Genomic DNA, 12,944 nt, shown 5'->3' on the forward strand with positions numbered 1-12,944 from the left:
AAGAACAAAAGAAGATCCCTGCTGGATCAGACCAAGGGTCCATCCAGTCCAGCATCCTGTTTCCCACACTGGCCAGTAAGATGCCCATGGGAAGCTGATTGTTATTTCCAGAGGCCTTCCGTGAGTGACCAGCCGGGCTTTATTAAGTTCAGAATTTCTTTCTTTTAAAATGATTAATAGTTTAATATGGTGCTTTATTCTTTTATCTTTCTTGTTCACCGCTCTGAAATCTTTTGTTGTGGGGTGGTATATCAATATTGTAAATAAATAAATAAATAAATAAATAAATAAATAAATAAGCAAGCAAGCAAGCAAGCAAGCAAGCCACAAACAGGATGGGAACACAAGAGCACCCATCCCCTCTGCCCCATCTCATGTTCCCAAGCAGGTGGTATGGAGAGGCAGAATGCCTCTGATCCTGCAGGGAGCATATAGCCATCATGACTATTAGCCTTGGCTGCCTTGAATTTGTCTAATCCCCTTTAATGCCAACCCAGTCAGTGGCCATCACTACATCCTGTGGTGCCATATTCTAGAGTTGAACTATGTGATGTGTCAATTCTGGAATGAAACTGGATTATCCATGTCCCTCATAATAGCCAAATCCCTGCTCAGAGCCTACTGCCTTGGACCATTCACTACCACTCAGCCTAACCAACCTCGCAGGATTGTTGTGAGCATAAAATTAGATATCAGCCTTCACCCTTCTCAGCAACCCATCTGCTAGGACATTTAGGCTGGAGTCCCCATGGCTCCTTTGTAGTCACTATGGCTTCTTTGGCTAGATAGCAACCTGAATGGAAGGATGGACAGCCAGAGAAGGAAAATTTGTACCTTATGGACATGGGATCCTTGTCTTTTCAGTACACAGCAACACCCCTGAATTAACCAGTTAAGATTATCATCGCCAGTTTGATTACCGGATTAATCTGTCTTTATTTAATGAGAAAAATTATTTGTGAAATGCAAGCAGATGCTTGTCTGGATGATCACAAAGGAGGAGAAACCAAATCCAAGCATGCCATCAAGATTTTTATTTTGTAGACCTAGCACATTTCAGGTGATAGAGGCTCTCCAAGGATCTGCAAGATCTTAATGGCCTATCATGTAATACAATGAATCGCTAGCACTTAGGATCAGATGCCATCTTCTGTTTTCATTATTAGATGCTCCTTGGTATTCAGATCAGGCCTCAATACAATAATGTAGCACCTGGGAATGAAGATGCAGCCCAGCAAGCCAGCACTGGAGGCCAAGATAGAGAAGACCTGCACAGCAATCACGTATTTCCCCTTGGTGCTCAGGTAGGTGGGCACAAAGGACACCCACACACTGCAAAAGACCAGCATGCTGAAGGTGATCAGTTTGGCTTCATTGAAGGCCCCAGGCAGCTTCCTGGCTAGGAATGCCACTGTGAAGCAAATGGCAGCCAGGAAGCCCATGTAGCCAAGGGAAACATAAAACATGAGAACAGATCCTTCACTGCATTGCAGGGTGATCTCTCCAGGCTGGGAGTGCATGTCAGAGTCAGGGAAGGGTGGAGAGACACCCAGCCACATGGAGCAGATGACAAGTTGGACACTGGAACAAGAAATGACAGTGGAGTTGGTCAACCTCTTCCCTAGCCATTTTCTCACTCTGTTCCCTGGCTTTGTGGCCAGGAAGGCCAGCACCACAGTGATCGTTTTGGCCAGCACAGATGAGACAGCGACCGAGAAGATTATACTGAAGGCTGTTTGGTGCAGAAGACAATCTGCTTTCCTTGGCTGGCCAATGAAGAGGAAGGAGGACAAAAAGGAAAGCAGGAGGGAGACCAGGAGAATGTAGGAGAGGTCCCGGTTGTTGGCTTTGACTATTGGACTGTCTTGGAATTTAATGAATATTCCGAACACAAAGGCTGTGGTTAATGACAAGAATAGGGCAAAGGAAACCAAGGTGATCACCAAAGGTTCTTTAAAGGACAGAAAGGATATATTCTTGGGGACGCCTTGATCCCGGTCTCTGTTTGGCTGCTGATGTCCTGGACACTTCTTGCAATGATCCGCATCTGAAAAGAAATAGAGTGACTTCAGCTTCACTGACATGTATTTGACATTTCAGTGAAACATGTCAAATGTTTCATTTTGGGAGAAAGGATGGGGATGTGGAAGAAGGCAGGAAACAATCATGGTTTGGATCCAGGATCCCACGTCCATGAAAGAAGGGACCTTCTACAAGAGGAAGGGCCCTGCTTCCAGAAGTGACTCCACCTGAGTTATGTGGAAAATCTCCCCCACCTCACCTCATTCAGCAGGGTCTCCTGACTCACTGACTGAGTTGGCAAGATCACTTACAAGGAAGCTCCTCTTAAGCCCAGCTCACAGCTCCATATGTATAAAAACAGTAAGGATGTTCCAGTTAACGTCTGCATTTAAGTGATAGTGGGTTGCAGTGCGTGTCAGCCGCCCTTTCTGAATACTCATGCCACAGCGAAAGGGGGGCTGACATGCACTGTTACCCCCACAGCTTAAATAGGGAAGTAATCTGAAACATCCTTACTGTTTTAATACACCAAAAGCTGTGTACTGGGCTTAAGAGGAGGGGTCCTTGTGAGGTGAACTCTGAGGTCCATCCCAAACAGCCAGAGAAGGATGCATTGAGCCCCCCCACACACACACATTGTATCCCAGAAATTGCCTTCCAAGGTCATTTCTTTCAACCCACTTTATGGAATTAAAGACACTGGGATGACATGAAAACGGGAATAATGATATCAATATGAAAACCAGAATTAAAACAAAAGAGCATCAACCTTCAAGAGAATGGATAATACCATCATTAAAACCAGATTCACTCCAAGTACTGGTATGACTGAGCAAAGAAAAGACATCTTCATCTCTGGCTCAAATAACATCACAGTCGCAGCAGGGGAGGACATTCCTCTAATGGGTGCCACAACCCAAAAGGCCGTCTATGCAGTTACTGCAAGCCTAATTTCTGAGAGAGCCTCCAATTAAAAAGATAGGGTTCAGGCAGACTCAAATATTTGACTTCAAATATTGGCCCTTTCCTCTTAAGTCACCTACCTTCCTGCATGGAGATTGTCCCTTCTGCACATGGAGCGCAAGCATAGCAGCAAGGTGGCTTTCCTTCCTGAATCTCCTTGGCATATCCAGGGGGACAGCTCTCGACACACCTGGAACGAGGCACAGTCCAGTGATAAAGAGAAGGAGCATGAAGGAAAAGGTGTTAGGAATATTATTTCTCTGAGTGACTCCATCAAACCGGCCTTGAACCTCTCTGGGTCTCAGGTATCTGCTTTAGGTAGTGTGGAGTTTGGCTATTTGATGTTGGGTTCATAACCACCACCCCTGCCCCGAAAAAGAGACCAGAACATTTCCAGTGACCAAGTTTAAGTTTTACTCATGAAAAAGGTCTATATAATAGGGGTGGTCAACACGCAGGCCACATGCAGCTCACATGGCTGTTTCTGTGGCCCCACAAAATTCCTTTGCCTCTGTGATTGCTGCCTGACGTTCTGTTGAGCTTTATAGTCCCCTTGCTTCCTGAGCAAACTTGTTGACCTCGACATTCAAATTATACTTTTGACCTCTAAACTAGCATTATGGCAGAGGGATAAAAACAACTCCCTATCCATGTACGTGTTTATTCAACAGTAAGTCCCACAATACTCAGTGGGACTTACTCTCAAGTAAGCGTGCATAAGATTGCAGCCAAAGTCCCAGATGACTGTGGAGTGTTGGACTCGATGGACTCATAGTTCCCTTCCAACCCTACTATGCTATGATGATCCTATGGATCCATGAATTATTCAACAAATTAATAGAGGGAACACTTAACAGATGTCACAAGTAATTGTTGTTCAGTCGTTCAGTCGTGTCCGACTCTTCGTGACCCCATGGACCATAGCACGCCAGGCCTTCCTGTCCTGCGCTCTCTCCCAGAGCGTGCTCAAGTTCATATTCATTGCATCCGTGATGCTATCTAGCCATCTCATCCTCTGCCGTCCCCTTCTCCTTTTGCCTTCAGTCTTTCCCAGCATCAGGGTCTTTTCCAGGGAGTTTTCTCTTCGCATTAGGTGGCCAAAATATTGGAGCTTCAGCTTCATTATCTGTCCTTCCAATGAGCACTCAGGGTTGATTTCCTTTAGGATGGACTGATTTGACCTCCTTACAGTCCAGGGGACTCGTAAGAGTCTTCTCCAGCACCACAGTTCGAAAGCATCAATTCTTCGGCGCTCAGCCTTCCTTATAGTCCAGCTCTCACAGCCATACATTACTACTGGGAAAACCATAGCTTTGATTAGACGGACCTTTGTCGGCAAGGTGATGTCTCTGCTTCTTACTATGCTGTCTAGGTTGGCCATAGCTTTCCTCCCAAGGAGCAAGCGTCTTTTAATTTCATGGCTATAGTCACCGTCTGCGGTGATCTTGGAGCCCAAGAAAGTAAAATCTCTCACTGCTTCCATTTCTTCCCCTTCTATATGCCAGGAAGTGATGGGGCCAGATGCCATGATCTTCGTTTTTTTAATGTTGAGTTTCAAACCAGCTTTTGCACTCTCCTCTTTCACCCTCAACAAGAGGCTCTTGAGATCCTCTTCGCTTTCTGCCATTAGGGTGGTATCATCTGCATATCGGAGGTTGTTGATAATTCTCCCAGCAATCTTAATTCCGACCTCTGATTCATCCAACCCGGCATTTCTCATGATGTACTCTGCATATAAGTTAAATAAGCAGGGTGACAATATGCAGCCTTGTCGTACTCCTTTCCCAATTTTGAACCAATCGGTTGTTCCATGTCTGGTTCTTACTGTTGCTTCTTGACCTTCATACAGGTTTCTCAGGAGACAGGTAAGGTGGTCTGGTACTCCCATCACTTTAAGAATTTGCCACAGTTTGTTGTGATCCACACAATCAAAGGCTTTAGCGTAGTCAATGAAGCAGAAATAGACGTTTTTCTGGAATTCTCTTGCTTTCTCCATGATGCAGCGAATGTTGGCGATTTGATCTCTAGTTCCTCTGCCTCTTCGAAACCCAGCTTGTACTTCCGGTAGTTCTCGGTTCGCATACTGCTGAAGCCTAGCTTGTAGGATTTTGAGCATCACCTTGCTGGCATGTGAAATGAGTGCAATTGTGCGGTAGTTTGAACACTCTTTGGCGTTGCCCTTCTTTGGAATTGGAATGTAAACTGACCTTTTCCAGTCTTGTGGCCACTGTTGAGTGTTCCAGATTTGTTGGCATATTGAATGCAGCACTTTAACAGCATCATCTTTTAGGATTTTAAATAGCTCGGCTGGAATACTGTCATCTCCGCTAGCTTTGTTGTTACTAATGCTTCCTAAGGCCCACTTGACTTCACTCTCTAGGATGTCCAGCTCAAGTTCAGTGACCGCACTATCATGGCAATAGAAAGAAAGAAATAATTCCCCCTACCTCATTAAACTGCGTGGGCCACACAATGGCTTCTGGGCTAATGGTGAGCTTTATGTCCTGCATTGCCTGTCCCTCTATACTCCCAATTGTCACTCTATGATAAGAAGTATTGGGAAAAAATATCCAGTTCCTGATATCATAGTTGACTGTCCGCTCCCCATCCTCAGACAGATACAGTCTGCCCATCGAAGTGTTAGAAAACTGGACTTCTCTTAGGAAAGTGTGGAGCTAGAGTGACAGAGAAAACAACCAGCATTGTGTTGTTCACTAGCATACATGAAAGCACGATGGATATCTCAGCCCAGCTCACTTCACACTTGAATCTCCCATGAATTGAGTCTGTTGCACATCTGGACTCAGTGGATGACTATTATGTGTGTGTGTGTGTGTTTGCTGTCACAACTGAGATACATTCTGGAGTCCCTGTTTCTACTCCAGTATTTTGGAATGACCAGATGCCGGGTCATCATTCCTTCCAATACAAACCTGAGTTTCTCCATGCTTGTGCCTAGGTAGCCAAAACAGCAGCACCTACACAGAAGGGGGAGGTACCAGTTCATTCATGCTCCCCCAAGGTATTCTCAATACACCTGCAGAAAAATATCCTAAAGGGTGGAAAGTGTTTAGAAAGCCCCATAATACCTCAGTTTAGGGGGTATTCAGTGAGTGAATCTGGAATAATCTGACAACTGTGTTGGAGGGGTGAGTAGAACAGGGTGGCTGGAAAGGGAGGAGGAGACACATGGAGATTAACAAGGGGCAGAGAGAACCATCTCATTATGTGGATAGGTCATTTCCTGATTCACACTGAAAAGTTGTTTTTAAATGTCCCCAGAGGCAGAAGTGAGAGCTGCCCACAGAAATCAAGGGAGAAATCCAAGTATGTCCACTCCTCCCCCCCCAAAAAAAAAAAAACCTTAGGAGCAAAGATCCTGCTATTTTTAACTCACATCTTATTTTGTGTGATTTTTTTAACCCATCAGGTGGGTGAAGTTCCTTCTGCTGCTGTGAGATCCAGTGGAGCCAACCACAGTTCTGTGCGCTGATAAAGATCAATCAGATTGGTGTCACTGGGTATAGGGACACTGGAGCTGACAGTCCTTTGACTGATAGACATTTTGTTTATGAAGGTCAGATGCTAAACCAGCAGACATTTTTGGTGATTTGGTAACTCCCCTAAACAACTTGGGAGCAGGATACCTGAGAGAGCACCTTCTCCCTTACCAACCTGCCCCGTCACTGAGGTCATCAGTGGGCATGCTCCTGGTGGTTCCACATGGACCTATGGCTCGATTGGAGTCCACCCAAAGAAGAGACTTCAGCGTGGTGGCCCCCTTGCTATGGAACTCCCTGCCCCTGGAGGTCAGGGAGACACCAACAATGTGCTGTTTCCAATGCCTCCTGAAAACAGCATTGTTCCAGGAGACATTCTTTAATTGACCAGTCACGTTTTTTATTGGTAATTTTTAATTGACCAGTCACGTTTTTTATTGGTATTTTGTTTTTTTAAAGTGCATAATTTTAATCTGGTGTTTTAATCTTTTTATCCATTTACTGTCTCTTGTGTGCACTGCTCCGAAATCTTTTCTAGATATGCAGCGGTATATAAATATTGTAAATAAATAAATAAGTAATATTTGTGACCTCCTGGAACGAGTCTTTGTGGAGTACCGGAGTTGGCAGGGAGAGCTAAGTGTAATCTAGCATGTAAACGTTCCCTGGGGGATGCTGATTGGGATGGATCTGGGCTACAGAGTGGCACGGATCCAGGCCATCACATGCAGCCAAACTGCCAAGCGGGCAGAGCGAGGAGCTGGTGAAGAGGAAGTGGCCTTCCTCCCTGGGGGCAGAGGCTGCACCTCCTGATTCTCTGAAATCCTTTGATGCGGGGGGGGGGGACGAGGGCATGTGGGAGAGATCATGGCCTTAGAGCCTGCAAGCAAGCAAGCAAGCAAGCAAGAGTTGCAGTCACCATGGCAGCGGAGACAGTGCCAACACTTCCGGGGCTGAGCCACCCAGCCGGGGAAGAAGGGCAGCCTCTGTCTGGGGGATTTCTGCTGCCCCCATATTTCGGGAGGCGCAGGCTAGTGACCCCACTTTTCAAGGGCGTTGGGATGAAGCTGCCCAGGGCCTGACTGCTGTGTCTCCAACTCATCCTGTTAATGTCATCTGGGACAAAGAAACCCTTTCTAGAGAATTTGCTCCTAAAGGCTGTGGTGCCAAGTGGGCTCTGCAGTGGCAATTGGTCATTCCCCAGGCTTTGGGGGAGGAAGTCCTGAATCTGGCCCAGGAGGTAGCGGGGGGGGGAGGGGAGGGGGAGGTGGCTCTGGGAATGTAAAGACCTCAGTTTCAAGTTACTAAGTGTGTCTACTGGCCCCTAGTGGCCAAAACGGCATAGGATTTCTGTAACTCGGGATATTTGCCAGAAGGTGGGGTTCAGCTGCCACCACTCCAGAGCTCCTCTACAGTCATTGGCCTTAGTGGAAACTCCTGTTGAAAGGGGTGGCGTTGACATTACGGACCGCTTCTCTCTCCCCACCGCCTACTAGAATGGGCAAGAAAATTATTTTGACAGTGATTGATTTTGCTGCCCGGTTGTTGTTGTTGTTGTTGTTGTTCAGTCGTTCAGTCGTGTCCGACTCTTCGTGACCCCCGGTACGCTGAAGCTATTCCGTTGTTGACCATCACTGCCTAGGGATGTACGAAATTGGCCTTACGTGGCTCTGCCGGGTTCCGCTGGGGGGAGGAGGCGCTCCATCCCTCCCCCCGGAATCCTGGCCGGCCAGGTTCGCTCGGCGGGGATTCTGCGGAGCCACCGGCCAGCTCCACCAGCAGCCAGACATCCAGCCGCAGGCTAGCAGGGACGCAAATGGCGGCAGCCGTAGCTGCCGCCATTTGCGTCCCTGTAGTCAGCCGTGATAGGCTACGTAAATCTTTATGTAGCCTATCACGTCTGACTTTTAAAAAAACACACACACGCGTACGCAAATGGTGACAGCTACAGCCGCCGCCATTTGTGTTCCTTATTTTGGACCGTCTTAATCAACGTCAATATTTACGTAGACTAAGACGGCAAAAATAAGGGGAACACAAATAGCGTAGTGGACGCTATTTGCGTTCCCCCTTATTTTCGCTGTCTTAGTCTATGTAAATATTTACATAGATTAAGACGGGACAAAATAAGGAAAGCAAATGGCAGCGGCAATAGCAGCCGCCATTTGCATACGTGCGTTTTTTAGTGATGTATGAAAGGGACTTACCTGGTCCTGCAGCTTGCTTCGCGGTGGGGGGGAGGCGCTTCAGTTCTCCCCCCGAAGTTCATGGCGGGGGGGGAGGCGCCCCGGCTCGCCTGGCTGAAATTCAAGCCAGGGAGAAGCGCTCCGTCTCCCTGGCCGTGAAAGAAAAAGTGAAGAAAAAAAAAAAACCGTGATAGGCTACGTTAACCGTTACGTAGCCTATCACGGGTGACTTTGAAAAAAAAAGGGCGTATGCAAATGGCATTTTTTTTTTCAAAGTCACCCGTGATAGGCTACGTAATGATTTACGTAGCCTATCACGGCTGACTTTGGAAATCTAGCCATGTTAGGGTATGTTAATCATTACGTAGCCTATCATGGGGTTTTGTTTTGTTTTTACTTTATTTTGTAATGGCGGCGGTGGCAGCCAGTCAGAAGACCAGCCGCCGCCCCCGCCCCTGACGAAATGCTGCCGAAATGCCACCAGGACCCGCTGCCATGAGGGACATTCTCAGGAGATAAGTCCCATCCCGGGGGGGGCAGGGGGGGCGGAGAATTTCACCGCCAATTTCGGGGGGCTGAATGTGTTGGCATTCAGCCTCCCCGAGATTCGGGGAGAAATTCACGGCCATCCCTAGCGTTTTTGTTGTTGTTTTTAAGTCAGATGTGATTGGCTACGTAAAGATTTACATAGCCTATCACGTCTTTTTTTTTTTTTCAAGACTGCAAATGGTGGCGGCGGCAGCCGGTCGGAAGACCAGCCGCCGCAGCCACTGCCGCCGCAGCTGCCGCCACAGCCGCTGCTGCCCGGAAGATCCGCCTCAGGTAAGTCTCGTCCCGGGGGGGATCCGGGGGGTGGAGGGGGGGTGGCAGGCCGTTCCGCCACGGAGTTCGGGGGGCCGGATGCACTGGCATTCAGCCTCACTGAGATCCGTGGCGGAATTCTCTGCATCCCTATTGCTGCCCCTGTTTTGGCTTAAGCCCTTTTGTCCATCTGTTCCTGCTTAGGAAGGTCCAAGACCCTTGTATTGGTCAGGGGCTGTGGGTTTGCATCCTGGCTCCTTCCGAAGATGAGGGAGATCTCTGAAGTGTTCTACGTTACCTCCATCCCTCATCCTCATGAGACCACTGGACTAGTGGAGTGAATCAATCAAACTTTGGGGAAGATGATTAAAGCCTATGTGTCCATGCACCCCACAGACTGGGATCAAGCCCTGCCTTACTAGTTCTTTGCCTGCCGTGACACTCCCCAAGAAAGCCTTGTAATGTCTGCAAATGAATGGATGTTTAGGAGGGAAATTCGTGGGCCATTGGCTTTGCGGAAGGCGGAGTGGAAGGGCAAGCTGCGTTCCTTCCCACAGTCTGTTGTGGCCTTCATGCAGACCCTGCCGAATCCATTGAAAAATGTTCTGCCATCATGCAGACCCTGCCAAACTCATTGAAAAATGTTCTGCTGTTTGCCTGGGGCAAACTAGGACAAACCCAACAGGGTCAACAAGTCTGGTATGATAAGAAAGCCAAGATGCAGGTTTTTCAGCCAGGTCATAGAATCATAGATCATAGATCATAGAATCATAGAATAGTAGGGTTGGAAGGGGCCTACAAGGCCATTGAGTCCAACCCCCTGCTCAAGGCAGGAATCCAAGTCAGAGCATCCCTGACAGATGGCTGTCCAGCCTCGTCTTGAACGCCTCCAGGGTGGGAGAGCTCACCACCCCCCTAGGTCATTGGTTCCATTGTGGTATTGCTCTAACAGTCAGGAGGTTTTTCCTGATGTTCAGCTGGAATCTGGCTTCCTGTAACAGAGTGCAGGACATTATTCCATGTCCTGCACTCTGGGCTGATTGAGAAGAGATCCTGGCCTTCCCCTCTGTGACAACCTTTCAAGTACTTGAAGAGCGCTATCATATCTCCCCTCAGTCTTCTCTTCTCAAGGCTAAACATGCCATGTTTCCAGTCCCCTGATCATCTTTGTTGCCCTCCTCTGAACCCTCTCCAGTTTGTCTGCAGGTCCTTGCTCTGAAACCTATTTAAACTTGACAAGCTCGTTCTAAACTCCGAGGGTCCCCTGGTGAAATTAACTATTTGAGGGATGTCCCTAATTCTGTCCGAAAACCCAAAGTTTTCCATGAAAATGCGCTAAAAGTTATGTGGACAGTAGCCACGTGGTTTTTCTAGTATACAGTGGTGAAAGACGATGTGGGTCAAGTGACTGATTTGCTGGACGAATGCAAGCAAGAAGGGTGGGTGGAAGAAGTTGTCCTTCCCTCTACTCTCTCAGCTAACCAGCAGCCGCAGTTGTGTGTGGGGGGGAGGTGCTGGTGAATTGCCAAATTATGCTCTGAGGTGCGCCTGTGTATGCCCCGGCTGTGGGCTGCTAAAGTTTGGAGGTGCCGCAGAAGTGATAAGCCAGATCCAGGTTTGCTTACAAGTGCCCTCACCCCGCGCCCAGCTTGCTTGGCTGTGGGGGGGGGGCTGTTGCGGGTGGGGGGGAGGACAGGACAAGGGTGAAGGCCATTGGCCTTCGCCCCTGGAGTCATCTGGGGGCGGGTCGAGCCGTCCACTATTTAGGCCGCGCCAGCCCAGCCGCCTCTTCATTCCGGCCATTCGAGCTGGAATTTTGCGCGCCTTCTTCTTTGGCGTCGGCGGCGTTGGCAGCATCCAAGGGACAAGACAGCTCCTCCTCTCAGCAGCAGCGTTCTCAGGAGCGTGGTTTGCTCCCCTCTCCCCCACGGCACAAGCGCGAGGCTTCCCCCTCGCCTCCTGCCTTTTCTCTTGACCTGCTGGTTTACGCAGCGCTGCAGCCCTCCTCGGCTGTTTCGGGGGGGGGGAGTCTTTTGTTCCCTGCCTGCCCCTTTTGCGCTTTCTTCCTCCCGAGGGGTGTTTTACCTTGCCGGCACTGAGCATCCCTAGGAGCTGCATTTGCCCGCAGCATAGCCGGGCCAGTTTTGTGCGGTTGGGAGTCTCGGTGTGGCTTCCCGGTGCTTCCGGGTAGCCTTTAGTAAAGGGAGGGAAGGGAAAGTCTTTCCCTCCCCTGGGCTTGCTTCCCCCGTTTGCCTCCCGTCCCTCGGCTCGCCAACCCCCATCAGCTGTCCATTCGCTGCTACCCACAGCGGGTCACCGGCTGCTTTCTGTTTTTCCTCCAGGAGGGCGCCAGGGATTTTCCCGTGCTCTTGAGCGCTCTGCTGCCCCCTGGTGGCCCATTGCACCTTTATAAGGAAAAATGCTATTTGCGTTCCCCTTATTTTCGCCGTAGTCTACGTAAATGTTTACGTAGACTACACGTGCCAAAATAAGGAACGCAAATGGCAGTGCCCACGGGCACCGCCATTTGCATACGAGCTTTTTTTTTTTTTTTTCAAAGTCAGCCATGATAGGCTACGTAAACATTTACGTAGCCTATCACGGTGTTTTTTAAAAATCTAGCCATGATAGGCTACAGAAATCTTTACGTAGCCTATCACGTTTGTTTGTTTTTGTTTTACTTGGAAATGGCGGTGGTGGCAGCCGGTCAGAAGACGGGCCGCCGCTGAACCACCACCAAACCGCTGCCGAACCGCCGCCGGAGCCGCCGCCACTAGGGACATTCGAGCAAGGTAATTCCCATCCCGGGGGGGGGCAGGGGGGGCAGACCGTTTCTCCACCAATTTCGGGGGGCCGAATGTGCTGGCATTCGGCCTCCCCAAGATTCGTGGAGAAATTCTCTAACATCCCTATAGACTGCGGCTCTTACAGCATTCTTTGGGGCATTCAGGATATCAGAGTTGGTGGTGTCTTCTAGGGGTGATCTGTTGGGATGAGCCTTGCAGTTTAATGACTTACAGTTTTTTCAGCAGGGGGCCCTTATTCGGCTTAGGAGGTCCAAGACTGACCAGGGGGAGGGTCGTCAGCGTATCCCTGTTTCCAGCCCCTATGCCAGACCTCTGTCTGGTCACTGCATTGAGGGACTTTCTCAAGGTTCGGGGAAATCTGCCCAGCCCCCTTTTTTGTCATAGTGACTCCTCTCCTTTAACCAAATATCAGTTTTGGGCAGCCACACAGCGAGCATCAAAGGCGTTGGGTTTGGGTGCTCTTCGTTTTGGCACACATTCCTTCCAGATTGGGGTTGCCTCCACCACGGCTGTCTCTGGGGGTCACATCAGACAAAGTGCAGTCGGTCGGCAGGTGGTGCTCCAAGGCGTATCGGGCATGCGTGAGGCTACTGCCAGGCCTTTAGCCTGGGAGGATGTTTCTGTTCATTGCTTTTGCTTGTTCTTCTAGATGGCTGGAGCACAAG

At 49.0% G+C, this 12,944-nt stretch overlaps 1 protein-coding gene across 2 annotated transcripts; it reads right to left on the reverse strand.

The window, feature by feature from the left end:
- Positions 1-919: 919 nt before the first annotated feature.
- LOC146356472 (vomeronasal type-2 receptor 26-like) lies at positions 920-8,889 on the reverse strand. Of its 2 annotated transcripts, none has more exons than XM_084841227.1 (3): positions 8,693-8,889; positions 3,066-3,175; positions 920-2,047 (listed from the first exon to the last, which is right to left on the reverse strand). In XM_084841227.1, exons 1-3 carry the CDS (start codon positions 8,752-8,754, stop codon positions 1,137-1,139), a joined length of 1,083 nt encoding a protein of 360 aa, XP_084697353.1. In that variant the 5' UTR covers positions 8,755-8,889; the 3' UTR covers positions 920-1,136. The 2 variants fall into 2 exon arrangements, with proteins under 2 accessions (XP_084697353.1, XP_084697354.1); XM_084841228.1 differs by lacking the exon at positions 8,693-8,889 and adding an exon at positions 5,919-5,957 and having other exon boundaries at positions 1,013-2,047.
- Positions 8,890-12,944: the final 4,055 nt, after the last annotated feature.

This window comes from Heloderma suspectum, chromosome 2 (assembly GCF_057233095.1).
Source record: "Heloderma suspectum isolate Gila_16-S chromosome 2, 16-S_ref, whole genome shotgun sequence".
In the NCBI taxonomy this organism is placed as follows: domain Eukaryota; kingdom Metazoa; phylum Chordata; class Lepidosauria; order Squamata; family Helodermatidae; genus Heloderma; species Heloderma suspectum.

Coding starts and splice junctions, on each gene's coding strand:
- LOC146356472 (XM_084841227.1), bottom strand. CDS start 8,754: ATGAACTTCGGGGGGAGAACTGAAGCGCCTCCCCCCCACCGCGAAGCA. Junction 3,176..8,692: donor GAAGCAAGCTGCAGGACCAG/GTAAGTCCCTTT, acceptor GCCTCGTTCCAG/GTGTGTCGAGAGCTGTCCCC. Junction 2,048..3,065: donor GACAATCTCCATGCAGGAAG/GTAGGTGACTTA, acceptor ATTTCTTTTCAG/ATGCGGATCATTGCAAGAAG.